This window comes from Carassius gibelio, chromosome A1 (genome assembly GCF_023724105.1).
Source record: "Carassius gibelio isolate Cgi1373 ecotype wild population from Czech Republic chromosome A1, carGib1.2-hapl.c, whole genome shotgun sequence".
NCBI classification, from domain to species: domain Eukaryota; kingdom Metazoa; phylum Chordata; class Actinopteri; order Cypriniformes; family Cyprinidae; genus Carassius; species Carassius gibelio.
Window position 1 is genome coordinate 17,170,243 of NC_068371.1, and position 20,245 is coordinate 17,190,487.

Genomic DNA, 20,245 nt, shown 5'->3' on the forward strand with positions numbered 1-20,245 from the left:
TTTTGTTAAATAACCTTTATTTACATACATACATACCTACATACATAACACTGTTATGATGTGCTGAACTGAACTGACACTGTGAGATGACGGATATCACAAAGTGTAGAAAATAAAGTGTTAGAAACTCATCCAGACTAACAGCAGACACAGAGGGTGATCTCTGATTTACACACTCCTCTGACATCACAGACACCTGTAAACGAGTCAAACCATCTGAACAATCAGTATCTCATCAGCGTTTGAATGATGGCTCTTATCTTTATTTCATTCATGATCATATTAATTCAGAAACCAATGAGAATGATGTCCATTAGCGTTCAAATTGAATGATCACTGAAACACAGCAGACGCATTAGTCCAAATACTTTTTTTCTTGTCCTAGATATTTCTATTTATACTCTGAGTGTTGTGATAGTGCTGCTGGTGATGTGAGTGGAGATTAAAGGACTAGTTCAGCCAGAACTGAAAATTCACTCACCATCAGGCCATGCAAGAAGTAGATGAATTTGTTAGTTGAGAATTTAGCATTTCATCTATTGCTCACCAATGGATCAACTGCAGTGAATGGGTGCCATCAGAATGAGATTTCAAACAGCTGATAATAACAATACAATAATCCACACTACTTCAGTCCATCAATCAAGTGTTTGAAAGAAACAAATTCATCAAAGCATTTTTAACTTCCAACCGTTGGTTGATTCATTGAGTCCATAAGCAAGCGTGGATTATAGTGATGTTTTTTATCAGCTGTTTGTAATCTCATTCTGATGGCACCCATTCAGTGCAGAGGATCCACTGTTGAGCAAGTGATGTAATGCTACATTTCTTCAAATCTGCTTCCATGAAGAAACAAACTCCTCTACGTCTTGGATGGCCTGACGGTGATCATATTTTCAGAAAATTGGTGAAATCATTGGTGAAATCTCAAAACACAACCTAGACCTGTTTGATTGTCGATGTCACATGACTAAATGAAGCCTATTTGCTCTTTCTCATGGTAAAGTTCTGCACAGTTAATACTGTATAAATGACAAGATAACTGGACATGCATCTATATGTTGAGCTTGTGACATGCAGTTGACTCACTGAGACTGAATACACTGATGTAAGTGTGCTATGAGGCTAGACAGATCCAGGTCTTCATTGATGACAGTGCACACATGATCATGGTGATGTATCTCAGTCTGGGAGGCCTCTGATCTTAAGCCTCTTGACAGCAGCAGACTCAATGTACAAACTCTCTCTGTTTATTAATATATATATTTTTTAAATATATTTGTTGTTGTTTTTTTATTTAAAAATAAAAAAAAATCAGTATAGAGAGGCCTCGCTGTAAGCGCTCAGTATAGAGTCTTGTGATTTGCTGCAGTCACGATCGGCCGAGCGAATTCCACAAAGTCATCAATGAGCACCGGCCACGCACCTGATGACAAAACAATTAAACACGGACATAAAATCTCAATTAACACTTATTATACATGTTATTGTGAACAATTCATTGATGGATATTATTCTAAGAATATATACTATGGAGATAAAACTAGAGAACAACCTATAATTTCCTAGGTCTTCAAGGTCTCTGTTTAATTGAAGTTATCCTAACAGGAGTGGAGGGTCAGTTTTTAAGGATATTTCTTAAATTAAGTGTATAGGGGGAAGGGAAATGACCCTTTCAGCCACTGCAGGATAAGTTGATCATTACAAATCTGTGACTTCTTGAATACTGCAAGTTTACAATGACACTCATTCATTCAAGTCCCCCAAAAAACATAAACATAAGACAAATACAGAAGAAGACAGGACAATACAGAGATTCTCAATGGGGAATCGGTTCAACACTGCAGCTGGAATTGGTAAGGATCTGTCTTGACACGTTTAGTGATGAGAGAGAGTTTCATTTATCTGGGTCTGATGGGAAATATGTTCATCAAACTGGGGAAAGACTGAAGCCCAAGTGCGTAAAGAAAGTCAGTGGCTACGTTTACATGCAACCAAATAATTCATATTTAATCAGATTGATGGCTTAATAGGACTGAAAAGCCTTAATGTAAACTCCTTAATCGGAATGAAATTTTGATCGGATTGAAAGGGGTGCTTTATTCCTCTTCTAATATGATTGAGAGTGCATGTAAACACTCGATTGGATTGAACCACGAAACGGAAAGGACTGTGCAATTGTGCAATGACGCAGAAATAACATATGATGCCCGAATGAGCAGTTCTCTTTCATCATCTCGTGTTCGAGATCCACCTATGGGAAGGGCATCCGTACCTGACCTCTGCAGAAGCATCCAATTGCACCAAGTCTGGCTAGACAGACAGAAGCGCGCAGCCAATGCCAGGTAAGGCCCCGCCCCCTTACCTAGGGGTATAATAATGGCTGCAGCGCTGTTATTCTCCAGTTGACATTCGCTTCTCGAGATCTCTGCATTGACACAGTTCGGTTGGATTACGCTGCTCACCTTCGTGTCTGCAGGAGGACATATCGATCGATCAGCCTCCGCCAGATGTGACTGTCGTCTTCTGCATTCAGAGCCGCTCACGCTCTTGTCTTTTCACCTGCTCCCACGGCTGCCCGCCACGGATTTTTCCGTTTTCTTCTCTGGTATGTTGCTTTCTAAACCTACCGTTTCTCCGGGGAATAGCCTATCACGGGCCTGCCCGGCCGCGTGTGGAGCGCTAATCAATGCTAAGGATCTTCACCGGTTCTGCATGGTTTGCTTGGGCCTTAAACACGCTTAAGAAGCCTTGGAGAACCCAGAAAATTGCAGTCATTGCCTTATGCTGCCCAGAAAGCTTTTACGACGGCGTCTTAATGTTGCAGCGACCCAGTGCGCCGGGCTCGGTTTTTCTGACTCAGATGGGGGACACGGTGACGACAACGCGCTACCGGGGGACGCCCGGGGCGCCTCCTCACCTGGGCTGACCAGCCCAATCCCGCATTCCCCCGAAAAAGGACATCTTCGTGGGCAACCTCATGCTCGCCAACGGACCGGCCGGTTCCGGCGATGAGGATGATGCGGCCCTCCCATACATAGACGAGGAGGCTATCCCCCCTCTGGTGTTCCCCAAGCTAGTGGCCACGCAGCCCTACCTCAGTCCATCCTCCTATAATACAGGGATACAGACTGCAGTTTGCAATGAAACCCCCGCATTTCAATGGCGTTCTCTCTTCACACACGGAAGAGAATGCCTCACACATTCTGAAAGAGGAAATATCCTCCCTCCTAAACAAGGGAGCAATTCAGGTGGTGCCCCCCAGTCTGATGAATCAGGGATTTTATTCTCGTTATTTCCTGGTCCCAAAAAAGGATGGCACTCTCTGCCCTATTTTGGACCTTCGTGTGTTGAACAAACATTTGAGGAAATACAATTTCAGAATGCTGACCCATGGCTCGCTCGCTCGTGCCATAAAACAGAACGACTGGTTCACATCGGTCGACCTGAAAGATGCGTTCTTCCATATAAGCATTTATCCGCCACACAGGAAATTTCTTCGTTTCGCCTACCAAGGCACATGTTACGAATTCACAGTTCTGCCGTTTGTGCTCAGTCTAAGCCCTCTGTGTTTCTGTCTGCGCACGGAGTCAGGTTTAGCACCCATGAGAATGTCAGGTCTGAGGATTCTGACATACATAGACGATTGGCTCATCACAGCCGAATCGAAAGAGAAAGTGTTGCAGGACACCTGAACATCTCTCGGGTTCAGAGTGAATGTGAGCAAGAGCAATTTTACACCCAGTCTGAATGTCATTTTCCTGGGTTTGGAGTTGAACTCTGTCTCCATGCGAATGCGTCTCTCGCAAGAGTGAGTTCTCTCTCTAATGAACAGTATGTTCATTACTCCTGAGAATGAGAGCGTTCATGAAATGGGTTTTGTTACTACATTTAAGCCCGATCTTTGCCGCTCTGTAATAGTGACGCGCGCCTGCTCGGCAGCCTTGTGCCACTGGAAGAGAGCAGACTTTTACGCACAGGGAACGCCTCTGAGGACGATTATGATGCGAAAAGTTGTGATGACAGATGCGTCCTTAACAGGCTGGGGCGCCACCCAGGAGGGCAGAACGGTGAATGGTCTGTGGCCGAGCAGACTAAGGTTAGCGCACATAAATTATTTAGAGCATATGGCCATATGGAAAGCTCTGAATCATTTTCTGCCTCGCCTGCAGGGAAATCATGTGCTCGTACGCCTTGTGCGAAAACTACTATTGTCCTATGTTCTTCTCGCTAAAGGATGTGGACGCGCCCCTCAGGGTAGATGCACTGGCCCACCTGTGGCCCAGAGTGCTGCTGTATGCATTTCCTCCCCTGTGCCTGATAATTCCTACACTGGCCAGGGTGAGAGAGCAGGGCCTGTCTCTCATTGTGATAGCACCCAGGTGGCCCAAAGCACCATGGCTGGCGGAGATAATCCCCCTGTTATATGCCGAGCCGTGGCACCTCCACCCCTGCACGGACCTATTGTCCTAAGCGAACGGGGAGATTTATCACCCGCACCCGGACAGGGTGGCTCTTTGGGCTTGGCCCGTGAGAGGACGAACCTAAGCGCACTTGGGGTTTCGCCGCGTGTGATTGCTAATATACAGAATGCCAGGGCCGTTCTACGCGATCCTTGTATGGCAGTAAGTGGTGAGTGTTTGAAGGGTGGTGTGATGGGCGTGGTCTCACATCTTATCAGGGCTCAGTTCCTGATATTTTGTGTTTCCTCCAGGACCTCTTGGAAAAAGACAGGCCTTTTTCCACAATTAAGGTCTACTTTGCTGCGATTTCGGTCTGTCATGTGGGCTTTGAGGGCTCAACAGTCGGGCAGCATCCTCTAATCCGCAGATTTATGAAGGGTGCCCGTCGCAGCCTGCTAGTCATCAGAAGGACTGTTCCTGAGTGGGATCTCTCCATGGTGTTGGAGGCTCTGTCTCAATATCCTTTTGAACCTCTTGGAAGTATTTTCCTAAAGCTGCTGTCCTTCAAGACAGCTTTGCTCTTGGCCTTGGCATCAGCCAAATGTGTCAGTGAGCTGCATGCACTTTCGGTTCATCTCTTGTGTACTAAATTCTCTCTTAGTGGAGATATGGTTTCCCTTAAGCCTAATCCGGCCTTCATGCCAAAGTGCTTCCCTCCGTTTACTTCGGAGGTGTTGGAGCTGTCCGCTTTTCACCCTCCACCTTTTTCCTCCCCGGAGGATGAGAGGCTAAATGCTCTGTGTCCCGTCCGTGCTTTACGGACATATATGAACAGGACCAGTGCTTTCGGGAAGAGCGACCAGCTCTTTATTTCATGTGCACCCCCTCATGGAGGGAATCCTATTTCTAAGCAACGCCTCTCACATTGGCTTGTGAATGCTATAGCTTTGGCTTATGAATCAAAGGGAATGCAGCCACCAGGGGGCATCAGAGCTCATTCCACGAGGGGCATTGCCACCTCTTGGGCTTTGTTTAGGGGAGTGTCGCTAAAGGACATCTGCTACGCTGCCAGTTGGGCTTCTTCTCATACCTTTGTGCGTTATTACCGGCTGGATGTCACCAGTATCTCGGTAGCACATTTGGTTTTAGGGGTGGGGTCTTCTTAGCCCTTCCTTGCAACCCTGTTGAAAGTGATGAAGGAGTGAATGGGCCGGCTGGCCATGCACATCCCTGTCACTAAGCATGTTTTTACAGTCCTTTTCTTGGTGTAATTATATGCACATTGGTTATCATGTGTGTGATGATAACATATTTTTTTTTTCATGTGCTGCATATGCACAGTAGTCACGATTGTGCATCAGTATTGCACGTTCATGAGTATGGGACGTGTCAGGCACCGCCTCTTTGGGACGACCGTCCTTCTCTGGCTTTCAGAACCTCACTGTGAGTGTATTGGGCAATCGGGGAGCTGTCCATGTCTCTCCCATAGGTGGATCTCGAACATGAGATAATGAAAGAGAACAATAGGTTACTGTCGTAACCCCTGTTCTCTGAAACATCAAGTGGAGAGATCCACCAGCTTTGCCCCGGTTGCCACACGAGAAGTGAATATACTTACTGGAGAATAGCAGCGCTGCAGCCATTATTATAACCCTAGGTAAGGGGGCGGGGCCTTACCTGGCATTGGCTGCGCGCTTCTGTTTGTCTAGCCAGACTTGGTGCAATTGGATGCTTCTGCAGAGGTCAGGTACGGATGCCCTTCCCATAGGTGGATCTCTCCACTCAATGTTTCAGAGAACCGGGGTTACGACAGTAACCTATTGTTCTTCCTTTTGAATAAAATGTTGTATAAATGCGTGTCCAGTCATAATAATACTCTCCTTTCACTAAGCAACTGTGAAGTGGTGCAGGACAACCTTGTTTTGGATCCTCATCCACAGGCAACCCCAATGAATTCCGTCCGACTGAACCACAAATTGTGCAACTAAACGTAGCCACTGAAAGGTGGAGGAGGAAGTGTCATGGTTTGGGGGTGTTTTCTGCAGCAGAAATTGAGACTCTTATGCCACGTTTCCACCGAAATTACTCAAAAAATTTTGTACCAGGAACTTTTTCCCCCCAGACCTGTTGCTTTTTGCGTTTCCACCGCGGTCTAAAGTACCGAGAAGATTAGGCAAATAGACTAGTGACGTAGGTCTGCGCGCGTTTCTCAATACAAATTGCGCTGATTTTGGACTTGCATCCTCAGTAGTTCAGACTTTGCGCATTCAACTCGGGAGTGTGATGTCCACGACGACAAAAATCCTTCAAAAAAAATTCAGCAAACAGCAGCGTACTTGATAACTTCAGTCTGCTAACCTTGACTACTGCAATTTTCCTCACTGTACATTTTCAATAAAACGAAATAGGATATCAAATACCACTGCCTCCTTTCGTTTTCATTTGAACATTATAATAGCTGCAGAAATGTACTTAGTTCAGGGAAATGTGCATATATACAGTAATAACAATGAAATTAAATATATCAATTTGCCTTTTTTATTTTAATTTTAACATATAGATAAATTGAATACAGACCAAAGATTATCTGTTAGATTTACCCCAAACAAATTATATTTTATGTTTAACCCACAAAAGAGACATCAAAGCCAGTGGCACATATCAGAAAGGTCTAGCTGAGGTGAGGCTGCTCTCGGCGGATGAATGAGGACTGAGCTCTCGCTGATCGTGTGGAGCTCACGTCTCTGAACTCGGCGAAACACATTTTTAAATAGGCGCCATATTTATAAATAAACCACAGATTTGAGTTTTAAACAACTACATTCTCGCCTGAAATACTTTTAAAATTACATTTCATGCCACAATAACAGTAATATTTTGAAAATGATCCGAGTAAATGGTGGTTGAAATCACAATGCTGCGTAAACTCAACCAATCAGGATCTTTAGCATCCAAGTCCCGCCCAAAGTTCTGGAACTTTGAAAAAGTACTACCTCGCCAGCAGGGACTTTCTGAGGGGCATTTTTTTTTTACCCTGAACTTTATTTGGTTCCTGGTTCCTGCGGTGGAAACACACCGAGTACCAGGCCAAAGTCCCTCGTTACTGGGTAAAATTCCTGCGGTGGAAACGCGGCTTTATACAGCTACACTGCAGAGTGAATGCAAATGTTTATCAAAACCTCCTTTAGTAACATGTAGTAGTTCCTTCACTGCAAACACCTCCCAATCAGCCTGCAATTTTCATTCAGAACAATGTCTACTTCACACTACAAAACAGTCCTGATCTAAATCCACCTATAAATCTCTGGAAAGTCCTTGGCAACAAAGTTTTGGCTAAGAAATCCACAACAGTAACAGAGCAATTGAAGTGAGTGGAAGAAGAGTGGACCAAGATCACACCAGCGCAGTGTGAGAAACTAGTGATGTCCTGCAGCTTCAGATGTGCTGAAGTCATTCAAAGCAGGGGCTTCTACAATTCCTACTAATTTTTGACAGCTGTAACCCTCCAAGATTTTTGTTGTAATCTTCTTTCGTGCTGAAGTGATAACTGTTCTTTAATTTTGATCACTGTGCTTTCCATAAAATGTAGGTTTTTGTTGAAATGCCTTGGTTATTTTGTCAAAAATGTTAGTATAACTGTGGTATACCCACAGTTAATATTACTTAAAATTTTGAGCGAACAAAAGTGAACAATATTTCAGAAAAATATTTCAGTCTTTATAGATTGTTCTCAAATTTTGATCTCTACTGTATAATCTTCATCCATTCACATGGCTGTTATAAAATCAAGTCCGTCCTGCATTTTTCTTCACCAAATATCCAGTTCAAGTATGTCCTTTATAAAAGTAAGTTCATGAATAAGACTCACCCTCCTCGTCGTAGTTGGACATGTCATCTGCAATCATGTTTCCAAAGTCCAGCAGCAGGTTCCAAGTGTCTTTAGGGATGGATTTTTTATGATGCTCCTTTGCAGAAACAAGATGGATGAGAAGCAAAACCATCATCAGTTCTTCAGTGTTCTCATCATGCATCAAGTGTCTCCGCACATGTATAGGAACACGTGTTTCAGAAACGCATCAGCCTCAAACTACAAACTACTAAAACTAAATCAGCCTCAAATATACAGAGTATCACCAAAAATAGAATGTTTTGGTTCAGTATGTAGATCGGATCAGTGATGTGGTGAGAGTGTTCCTACTGCACAGAGGACACTTGTGTGTGTGTGTGTGTGTGTGTGACATGACAGAACTTGTGGATTTATTATATTTATTTAATAAGTGATGTACCAGAAGGAAAGTGTTCCAGAGGTCTAGAAACTTAAAGCGTCCGGTGAGAATGAGATTCCAATAGGCCACAGCCATCTCCAGATCTGAGGCAGAGCGAGACACTGTGAGAACTGGGTGAAGAATCAAGGTCACTGCAAACCCGAGGAAGCTTGTTTTCACCACAGGATAAAAAAATAATAAAAAAGGTAATAGTGAGGGTTTTTTATCTTCACTTATTTCTCGCTATTATGAGAGCCAGAATTAGAAGATATAAACTCATAATTCTGAGAAGAAATTTTGGAATTGTGAGATATAAACTTGCAATTGTAAAAAAAAAAATATTGTTAGTAGTATTAATATTTTATTTATTTTGAGGCTTGAATAAATAATAAATAAAATTGCAAGATGTAAACTCATAATTGAAAGAAAAAAAAGGCTGAATTGTGAAAAAAAAGGGTCACAATTACCTTTATTTTTTTCCGGTGATAGAAACAAACTTCCATGGAAATCAACTAAATACAGTGGTGTTTCTATGCAAACACTGACACTACTAGAGCACGATCCCTGTGTAGGGAACAGCACTAATCACTCACCTAAACCCTTCTGACCAGGATTCTTGGCAAAGCTAAACGTGAACTGATAGAAATCTTTGAACTTCCCAGAATCCTTCAGCTCCTGCTCTAGTCTGGGTAAAAGACTCTTCAGCTTCTCTGGACTATCACACCTAGACAAACAAACACATGAAAAACACATAAATTCTGTCATGTCAAATTGCCTTAAAACGTCATTGTAAGATCTAATTTCTTATTTGTAGTTTATTATTTAGTTTTATTGTCTTCTGTAGAGCTGCTTATCTGCTGATGAAATTTGTAACATTAATACTGTTATTTTCTTGTAGGGCTACAATGATTATTTTCATAATCGATTAGTTGGCCGATTCCACACCATCACAATCTGTAACCTGTTACTGTCATGTCTTTATTCTGTAAATGTAAGAAACGTCATACATTTAAATTCAATCACACTCGGTTATCCCATTACAGTCACTATCATCAGATACGCTCATTCAGTGAAGTCTGAAGTTTAACGCAGACTATCTGGACAAACCTTCATGCAAAATGTTTACAGTCTATAATATTACTGTAAAAAAGAAAACATATCTCACACATTATACATAACAGGCCTTGTTAAACATTACGCAAATGCATTAGCTTGAATTTTAAATTAAATCACTCATGTTTCGGGCAGCACATTCACAGTTTCATCCGCTATTTTGAGATGCACTTCGCCCATAGTAATGCTGTCATTTGTCGTGACTGGCGAAAGTTTTCTGTGCGGGGTGGGCAGATGCGACTAATCGAGAATGACATTTCTAATTTTTATTAATATTGAGAACAGTTGTGCTGCTTCATATTGTTGTGGAAACTGTGACATTTTATGTTTCAGGATCTATTTACTGTAACTTCTGAACAATTTTATGTGTCAGTGATAGATGGATAAAAAAATGTTATAAAAATGTATATATATATATTTTTTACTAGTGGGTGCAGGACACTATGTGATGATAACCCTCTACATTGCGTTGTAAATCACTCGCATGTGCGACTAAATCTTCACTCTGGCAACTAAATAATGTTCATTTTCTCCAGATAACCCTGAAAAGAACTTAAATTACACTTTCAGTTTTAATCGTACAGATAAGAGCAATACATTAATCGAATCTGTAAAGGGTCTACTTTTTTTTGGATACAGACCTAATAACAACAAACCTTTGTGCATTTATAAAATAAAGATTACATACAAGGTGTGCTGTCTGCAGCCTTTGTCTGCGGTGATCTTCATTTAGATACGCGTCATTAAAATGAACTGTAACTCAGTGAATACTCAACGAAGAGACATGAGAGAGATATCTATAGAAAGCTTGACATGTCTACTTTTTGCAGATATTCTGTGATAAAGTAATCCATATGAAAACAAGGCAATGTCTGTTTTTCACGTCTCCCTTCATTAGTTCTAATGTGACCACGGCCCCGCGCTGAACGCGCTATTCAGATTCAAACTGAAGCGCACGGCTTGAATCTGCCCATAACAGAAGAAAAAGCAGCGAGACTGTTCCTGAAGTTCTTTTATTTTACTGTTTGCTTCGCGATGAGAGGAATGAGACATAATTCACCCCAAAAAGATGTGATGTGGTTGAGGATTTGAGAAATGGATTTCCTCAGAAAAAAAAAGAATGAAGCACTTTATTCAGCAGAGATCATAACCGGAAGTAAGTCTCTTTTTATTTATTTATATACTTGCACTAGTTTTCACATAACGTCTTGAATTCTTGTTATATTTTATTACCATTTTATAAACTATTGTGAAAAAACGGTGATAATGTGTGAAATGTTGAAGGTGTCTGAATAAATGTTTGTTATCCTGTATATATTTTTTATGTATTTTGGGTGTTTTCCAAAGATTAAGACTAGGGCTGTGAAAAAAATTGAATGCCAGGGTTGCCAGGTTTTCACAACAAATCCTGCCCAGATGCTTCTCAAAACTAGTCCAAAACTAGCCCAATCGCGTTTCCAGGAGGTTCCCAGATTAAAAAAATGCTTCCGGGGGTTAAATTATACGTTTTGTTTTTTGGCATGGATGTCTTGGTAAAATTCGCATTTTAGGGGCTAAATATCACGTCATTGGTATTGGGGTTGTTTCAAATCGCGGACATGAAAAACAATCGCAGACTTGGCAACACTGGTTCAGGTGGAGTGGCAGTTACTGCACAGAGCTGTAGTCTACCGACAACTAACACAAAATTGCTTTCAAAATCGACAAAGGATCGCCTGCGATTTTAACATCGATTTTGTGTAGATTGTCAGTGAATTACGGCTCCAACCGGTGTTGCCAAGTCTGTGGTTGTTTTTCATGTCCGCGGGTCGAAGCGACCCCAATACAAATAAGTGATATTTAGACCCTAAAATGCGAACTTTACCAAGGCAACCATGCCATAAAACGTAAATTTTAATCACGGAAAGCAATTTTTTTTAGCGGGGAACCTCCTGGAAACGCGATTGGGCTAGTTTTGGACTAGTTTTGAGAAGCAACTGGGCAGGGTTTGTTGTGAAAACCTGGCAACCCTGATCTGAACACACGTGCTGGGGATATACTTCTAATTACAGGAGCGTCTTTACTGATGAGATGTGCATGAAAATTGCATTCGATTTTTTGCACAGCCCTAATTAAGACAGTGTATTTATTTGATATTGTTAAATTGCAAACGACTCACCCCAGCTCTGACATGCCGTCCAGGAACTCTTTGCGGCTGAACTCGCACTGCGTCGCCGCTCTAAATTTCCATGCCACAATCAGGATGCTGACACTGGACGGATCCAGCATGAGGTCGTCACAGAACTGCTGGACCCCGTCGATGCCGATCTTATTCTCATCCTGTGGATCTGCAGACAGAAGCAGCATAAATAAAGATGCAAACACACAACAACACACGCTCAGTGCCACTCACCTTTATAGCGGTTGTACAGCTGATCCAGCTTCTTGCGATCCACTGCTGTTTTCATGGAGTCTTTGCGGTAGATATCAGGGTTCTGGAAGTAGTTATCGGTGGCCGTCTCTAGTCTCCAGTCATTGTGGGTCAGGCAGTACAGGGCGGTTCTCTCTGCAGCCCGCGTGAAGGACATAAATTGACGGATCTTTTCCTTCTGTGACGACTTCAATTTATGCTGGGGAACAGAAATTAATGTGAGCGCTTGCTTTCTGAACAACAACACCAGCCTCCGTAACCTGACTGCCTTACTGTTAAACATTAGTTACAGTAAACACTGGTAGTTAATTAAGTACGTCCTCACTGTGTGAAATTTCAACATTACACAATTGTCACCTTGCATGGAAGCTTGTTTCCAAAGCCTGCTTTTAAAAAAATAAAAAAGACAATTACGACTTTTATTTTCCCAATTCAGGTTTTTTCCTTTCCTTAGTTTATATTTTATATTTCACAATTCTGTGTTTTTTTTTTTTTATCTTGGTAATTGTTGGGGTGGGGGATTGCAAGATATTAGCTGAGAATTGCGAGAAAAATCCACCATAAACCAATATATAAACTTGCATTTGCCAGAAAAAGTGTGAGATAAATAACTTTTGTTTTTAATTCTGTAAACTGTGTTGGAAACAAATTCAGAATTATGATAAGTCAGAATTCTGATTAAAAGAAAAAGTCAGAACAGAGTAAATGTGAAGTTGTGAGGGGATAAGTCAGACTTCTGAGTAAATATATGTTAGAAAATATATATTTTCTAACCCTAATATATGTAAATATATGTATAAATAGAAGCAGAAAATTTCACTACCCATTATAATAACCATTATATTCATACCAAAATACCAGTTACTACAGTAGTATCAGCTGATTAACATTCATAGTGATTGTTAGTGACACCATTGAATTATTTTTTATGATAATGGTTACCAGTTTACCATAGTAAACATTATGTGTAGAACAAGAAGTTTTTTTGCGTAACTACGTAAGTATATGAAATTATGATTATTCAAAATGTATACATTGTAACATATACACGAAGAGCCTGATCTGAACGTTAAATCAAACCTTTATCATAAGGTACAGTGGTTGTACCAAGGTATACTGATGTATCAGCAGGTAGGTAATACAATTACTGATTACCACATTCCCATATCATAATGATATTTACGTGGTATTACCAGAGTACACGTATTATTTTGTCTCTGAAGGGTTAACGCTCTTGGTATCCGTGTATTAAACCGGTTCCGGTGAGGTCCTTTGATTAAAACGCCTTCATCTGACCCCCCATTTCCCTCATAAACTGACGCACGGAAAATATTGTGAGCGACTCGAGCGCAGAACGAGCGTATGTTTACAGTCATCACACTGCCCCCGATAAACACTGCTGCCCCCCTGCACGAGCCTCTAGCTCGCTCACCTACCATCTTTTCACGCGCTGCTTCATCTCCAGCGGAGCTCCCTGCGCGCATGCGCGGAAACCAGCACCGCTCGCGCTAAGGGGAATTCTGGGAGTTGTAGTTTTTCCACCTGTGCGGGCTCTCGAAGTAAGCTGACCGTAGTTTCACTTACAGAACCTCTCATATTTAATTTTATGCACAAATACGGCATTTATATAAGTAGATATGGAGTAGTAATTCATTCTGAATTATTTGCAATTACAGAGTTTGGCAGAAAAAAAAAGTCTGAATTGTGAATTCTTTTTTTTTCTTTTTTTTGGGGGGGAGTTTACACTTTGCAATACTGAGTACACTGCTTAATTCCACCAAGGAATAAAAATAATAATTAATAAGTTAGTTGCAAAATTTTATCTCACAATTCATTTTTCTTCCTTTTGCAATTTCGAGTTTATATCTCACAATATCTCTGACTTCTCAGAATTGTGATTCTGAAAATTACAAAATTTCGAGTTTTGAGATAAAAAGGCGCAATTACCTTTTTTATTCCCTGGCTGAAACAAACTTCCATGATACTTCTGAATTTCTTCCTGGCGCAGATTGAAAACTACAAATCCCACAATGCACGCGCTACTGTCATGATTCAGAACTCGTCACTGTTGTTTTCAGACCTACTAAAATAAAACACAGGTGAAACACAAGCACCGAACATTGACATCCACCGATCTGTGCGAAAACACAAACGCGACAAATGTTCGTTAATCTTCCGCGAACTTTCCGTTAAGTTTAAATCTAATATGAGAGTGTCTAGTTTCGTGGAGTCGAGTCTGTGAGGATCTATCATTATCTCCCACGAACCGAGCCCGTTACCTGCACCGGGACCCGAAAGTAAATTACCGGCGGAGGACTGACCGCCTGTCCGGGAGCCTTATGTCGTTTTAAGAGCCTTCTGAGGTCGGTGTGCGCGCGCAGCGCTCGCTCTTAGTATGTGGCGTCACAAGAGCCCGATTGTTTCCTTCATTCACTGACGAGTTCCTCCAGTTAACAGCAGTTTACTTACCAGGTATGAGTTAGTACTCCCTTTGTTTGTATTGTCGCTGATATTATCTTACAGAATGTAAATTGTTAAATGTACTTGAAGTGGATGATTTAGACAGCCGTGAGTATTAATCTGCGATGTAAAGCGTTTGATGGACGGATCATAGTTCGGCATAGATCTGACCTATGATTTTAAATAATGTGATTTAAATAAGTGGTGATCATTCGCGAGAAGTCAGTTGACATTGGCTAGTTATTAAATGAAATTATTATTAAACATAAACAACACGTCATCGCTGTGCTGTATGCAAATGCCTGCCATTCTCTATAATAATAAATGTAAATGAAATATCTCGCCTCTCGAAAATATGATTCTTCTTCCTGTCTGTCCGCAGTATTACTAACCATTACCCTGTTAGGATTAGCTTTTAACTCTGTACTTGTCCAGCTGCAAAAAATAATATAAAATATTATTGTACAAATACAGTAAAAGCCTCTCTATGTCACTAGTACCCAGCAATTCTATTGTCAGCTCTAATATTTTCTAAGAAGTCATAAAATACTTTCCAGATGGACCAAAATGTAAGAAGTTTGTTTACATACAAATAAATAAATAAAATTCTAAGGCAAGACATAAGGTCACCCTGTCTATCTATTCATGAGACACGTTGGGTGCTTGTTATTCCAAATGAAGTTTGTGAAAGTTTGTTTTCCATTAGGGCAAAAAATGGAAGGAGGGTGGATTAGAAGAGGGATAACAATTTGGGTAAAATTTAAATTTATAATTAAAAAAGACATCCAGTTAAGGGAAATAATGAGATTATTCCACCTGTTCAGCAGAGCAATAATAGGTCTGGATAAGGGCTTAGAATTAGTCAATATAATATAATTCTTAATTTTATACCCTGAGAATTCCCCCAAAATTCAGCACATTTTATAAATGAGATTACATTCTACATAAATCTTTTACCAGAATAAAATTATTTCATGCATTTCATTCTTGACAGAAAACGTTTACAGCAAGCATAATATCTGTATAATTTTTAGAGATGTTATTGTGACATCCATCTTATTATGCAACACTATATTATCATCATTTCATCAGTATTAGCTAATGAACTGAAGTTTGCTGCTTGAGCTTGAGTCGAGTTGTTTTGTGAATGATTGACACGTCTTTCTCGTGATCCAGTGTTGAAATGCGGATGGGTATCATTCTACGTCAGTGACAGCTGTGTGTCTGAACCAGTTTTTCTGCAGGATGTAGGTGTGACAGGAGCTACACACTTCAGGGTTGTTTGTCTAGTTAGTGACACACCTCATACCAAAACAGATTTTAGTGTTCATCTGTTTGCTGGTTCGTGCTGTTCACACTGTTATGAAACAAACATACAGCGGTAGTCAGTGTTAGCCATACATTACTCAAAAGGCCCTTTATTGCAATATTTCTATGTTTAATGTAATAGAGTTTGTCTTTCCTTGTTTAAAAAAAAAACAAAACATTAATTTTAAAGTAAGAGGGAAATCCAAAGATCTTTTATTTTTATTACAACACTGGTTTATATTGAGCCCATCATATGAATGTGTGCAAAAAAAATAAATATTTTTTTTAATATATATATATATATATATATATCAATGCCACAAACAAATTAATTCATTCCAACAACATGTTCCATTGTTTAAATTAAATTGTGGCCAACTTGCCATGAATTAAGATTTATTTCCTTCATTTTATTAAATTGTGGCCACATTTTAGTAATTCCCTCATTGTCATGAAATCAAAACAAGAAAATGTGGCCACAATTTAATAAAACTGTGAAACAGGTTTTAGTCTGCATGTCATGTGAGGCTCCGTTTTATTTCCTCTGTCTCATTTTAGTCATTTGAGGAGTGATTCATCGTTTGTTTCTCTCTGTGCCGTGGTTTGTGTCGCTGCTCTGATGTCTCTGTCTGTGATTGTGCAGAGTGTCGATGGGATCATGCTAGCTCTCTGTGCAATGCTGTGTCTGGGCCTGGGGGTGGCACTGCAGGCGAATCAGCAGGTCCACAAAGTGCATTCGGGCATCCAGGGTCACCAGTGGGTGATGGAGAACTGCAGGCGGCTCTCTACCCTGCTGAGGCAGAAGCAGACGGCCGTCCGGAAACTGAGTGCGGCCGGCGTGGCACTGGAGCGGAATAAGATGCTAGAACCGCCGGAGAAGCTGTTCCGCATTCACACACTGGAGGTGTTTCAGCGCGAGCTGAATGAGAGCGAGCGCTCACTCTTCCAGGCCGTGGAGGGGCTGCAGCGCGTGCTGAAGGGGAACCTCAGAGACGTGGTCAACATGAAGGACAGCAGCCGGCAGAGACTGCAGGCGCTCAGGGAAGCTGCCATCAAGGTCAGTTGTGTGATGTCATATCCTGCAGGAATCTCACCAGCTACAACATCAAGCCTGTTTTTGGGCAAACCAGATCTTTGCATTCTCACTTGACACTTGAAGGGCTAAACAAAGCTTTCCTCCACTGACTGCAGGTATTTTCTCCAGGTTTGAGCCGAGAGCTAATATACTAAGACAGTGATATTAAAAGACCAAGCTCAGTCTACACTTTATTGATGATGTAAACTATATATGGGAGAGCAGATGAGCTTAGAATAGGAACAAAACATGATAAATTGCAGTATTTTCCAATAGAGAAACATTATAAAGAAAGAGAAATTACTGGACCATATTCGATATACAACAAAGATTATTAACCTTCGCTTACTGACTTTGCTCACAAAGTGTACAACAACCCCCCACACCAACAGAAAAATTATAATTTTTGTACTTTTTTAGGATTTTTTTCTTCTTACACCAGTTAAAATTGAATGGCCTACAAAAATTGCTTGTTAGACTCTCATTAATGCTATATCATTGTCAAATGTTTTTATCAATTGGTTTTCTTTAAATTAGCACAGGTTTTGGATCTGTTTCAGTTGTTTTTGGAACTGACTGATCGTAGGCCTCATTGATCCGAGCTTGTCCACCTCAGTTTATGAATAAATGTTGACAATTATCCAGACATAATGTTTTTGTTTTCAAAAACTGAATGGTGGCCAAATTATTCTTGCTTTCAAAAATGGAATATTAACAAAATTATCCACAATTTTTTTTATTCATGCAAAAACTGAGGTTCATCAGATCGATGAGGCCTTAAGTCATTCAGTTCCAAAAAGAAATTCAAAACCTGTGCTAATTGAAAGAAAACAAGTTGATTGATTTCATTATTTGATGGTAATATAGAATAATGTGAGATTTATAAGCCAGTTTTAAAAGGCTGGTCATTTTTGACAAGGAACAACAAATTATGTTAAGGATTATTAGCACAAGGGATAATAATAATAAAAAAAATTACTAAATATAGGAAGGCAAATAAACACAGAATGTGAATGCAACATGCAGTTTCATAGTATGCATTTTCCTCTATGAAAACATTAGAAGGACAATGTTTAATGTGTTCTTTAATCTGGGTTTATCTGCTTGCTTTTATACAGTATGTATCAGCAATAAGGTTTGATCTTTTAAAATGACTGTTTTAGTCCATTAAGCCTCATGAAAAATTTTAGCAAGTGCTGCATATGAATCACAAGAGCCCAAAACTTACATATTGTTCACAGACATTTGTTTTCTTATTTTCTTCTTTCTCAACTTAAAATGGGTGGAAAACTGACAGAACTGTGCTGCAGTTTATGAATGATTTGTCCTACAGTCATGCAACATGTCTCAGTATGTTTGTTTAGTTATTTTAGCAAATAGTCTTTTTGGCATCCCAGTCGTTGAGTGTCTTTGGGCGACTCATGAAGCTGATTCGAGCAGGAAATGACTTTAAGCACAGTGAAGCACAACACCAGAAGTGTTTCCTGTGACTTTAGACATGCACACATGACTGAACGTGTTTTTCCAGGAGGAGCAGGAGTACATGGAGCTGGTGGCAGCAGAGAAACACCAGCAGGAGGCGCTAAAAGTGGCACAGGATCGGAATAAAACCCTGTCCATGCTAGATGAGATCCTGGAGGATGTGAGGAAGGCCGCAGACCGTCTGGAAGAGGACATCGAAGAACACGCCTTCGACAACAACAAACAGGTGCAGGTTTCATAAACACAGCTGTTCTAGATGAAATACAGCGAAGAAACACACACACATACAGTCAACAGCACTGTGTTTTTATTCTGAACATGCAGTACTCGCATTTAATTCAGTCACAGCCTTTTGACATATAAAAACCATGTATCAGGCTGTATTACGATTCCCGTTTCTCTATCTTAAAATAATGATTACGTTTTTTGTTTAAGGTGTTTTAGATGTTTAAGACTTCTTATGGCCTTAAAGCTGCGGTAGGGAACTTTTGACGCTCTAGCGGTTAATAAACAGAACTGCTTGCGTCTTGCGGAAGAACATCGTAGCCGGAGCTACTTCTCTCTGTTTATGTCTATGAAGAATCACAAAGGTACTGGGTTACTCCGCCGCGGTACCCCTGAAGCAATCTAAAATAGTCCGAATATAAACACTTATTATAGGTGCACCCTAGTGATTCAGGACAAGCCAAAAACACGGTTTGGAAAATGGATTCATGGTGTACTCGCTTATTATGTTCATTTTTCTACATTTTGAACACAAACAAAGTTACCGGCCGCAGCTCTGATTGGTTATTTTTGTCAGGTATTGGTAAGGGAGGAACTCAGGTGCAGACAGGGATTCTCAACACAAAGGGTTTATTAAATACAAAAAGGGGAAAAACAAAACCCACGAGGGGGAAAACACGGAGCAAGGTAAGGACTAAATAACTAAAACAGGACTGGACTGACAAGATAAACAAGGACTCTAAATACTAACTATAAACAAACACTCACGGTAATACAAACACTTCTTAAGGAACAATCACAGAGTGGAACAATCACAAGTACAATCACAATGACATCAGAGGTACAATGAACCGACGCAAGACAGAGCACACTAGGAGATCTAAATAGGGGTACTGATCAAGACACGACAGGTGTTACAGATAGGACAATCAAGACACGACTAGGTTAACAAGGGGGGCGGGGCAAGGGAACGAGACAACACAAGCACATGGCCCAAAGACAAGGCCATGCGCTTGTACACAAAACATGGGTCTGTCATGATCCTGCCTCAAGACTAGGAAAAATCAAGGACACGAGGGCAGAATCATGACAGAACCCCTCCCTTAAGGAGCGGCTTCCAGACGCTCCTCAAGGGAACATCAAACACGGGACACGACTGACATGACAGACTGGGACACAGACACAAACCAACAGGACATGACAAATAACAACAAAGGCAAACATGAGTACACGACGGCAGGGTTAGGGTGACAAATCAAAAAAAACAAACAGGGAAGGGGAGGAGGCGGGACCACAAAGTTCATGGGGGACAGACCAGGGTGGGTGGGGGGGGTAGGAATCTTAGGAGGGTAGGACGAAGGCTGACGACGGGGGGTACGGGCAGGTCTGGGTGGTGAGGGGCGGGGAGGGGTCTCGGGACTACTGACGGGGGACATGACAGGAGCAGACAAGGGACGCGGGGCAACAACATCTACTGGACACGGGGCAACATTAACGGGACACG

The 20,245-nt window shown here is 41.1% G+C and overlaps 2 protein-coding genes across 10 annotated transcripts in view; one reads left to right on the top strand and one right to left on the bottom strand.

Annotated features, from left to right (window-relative positions):
- dcun1d2b (DCN1, defective in cullin neddylation 1, domain containing 2b) lies at window positions 1–14,630 on the bottom strand. 8 transcript variants are annotated; one of them, XM_052560203.1, is made up of 8 exons: window positions 14,471–14,585; window positions 14,139–14,271; window positions 12,174–12,390; window positions 11,940–12,108; window positions 9,262–9,392; window positions 8,690–8,772; window positions 8,272–8,368; window positions 1–1,426 (listed from the first exon to the last, which is right to left on the bottom strand). In XM_052560203.1, exons 2-8 carry the CDS (start codon window positions 14,169–14,171, stop codon window positions 1,344–1,346), a joined length of 813 nt encoding a protein of 270 aa, XP_052416163.1. In that variant the 5' UTR covers window positions 14,172–14,271; window positions 14,471–14,585; the 3' UTR covers window positions 1–1,343. The 8 variants fall into 8 exon arrangements, with proteins under 8 accessions (XP_052416163.1, XP_052417654.1, XP_052416898.1 ...); XM_052561694.1 differs by having other exon boundaries at window positions 14,139–14,274; window positions 14,498–14,512; XM_052560938.1 differs by having other exon boundaries at window positions 14,139–14,274; window positions 14,471–14,486.
- Window positions 14,517–20,245, top strand: part of tmco3 (transmembrane and coiled-coil domains 3) — an 18,187-nt gene continuing 12,458 nt past the window's right edge. The window contains exons 1-4 of one of the 2 annotated variants that reach the window (XM_052558065.1): window positions 14,578–14,663; window positions 15,828–15,898; window positions 16,603–17,016; window positions 18,563–18,742. In XM_052558065.1, the coding sequence (XP_052414025.1) occupies window positions 16,618–17,016; window positions 18,563–18,742 (579 nt within the window). In that variant the 5' untranslated portion in view covers window positions 14,578–14,663; window positions 15,828–15,898; window positions 16,603–16,617. Of the gene's footprint in view, window positions 14,664–15,827; window positions 15,899–16,602; window positions 17,017–18,562; window positions 18,743–20,245 lie in introns of both variants that reach the window. The other variant, XM_052557439.1, reaches the window with a different exon arrangement.

Bases quoted from the DNA above. Each gene is read 5' to 3' on its own strand.
- dcun1d2b (XM_052559184.1), bottom strand. From the start codon at position 13,567: ATGACTGTAAACATACGCTCGTTCTGCGCTCGAGTCGCTCACAATATT. The intron at 8,369-8,689 runs GTACATCACTTA...GTTTCTGCAAAG, and splicing joins TCTGGAACACTTTCCTTCTG to GAGCATCATAAAAAATCCAT. The intron at 1,427-8,271 runs GTGAGTCTTATT...TTTTGTCATCAG, and splicing joins GTCCAACTACGACGAGGAGG to GTGCGTGGCCGGTGCTCATT.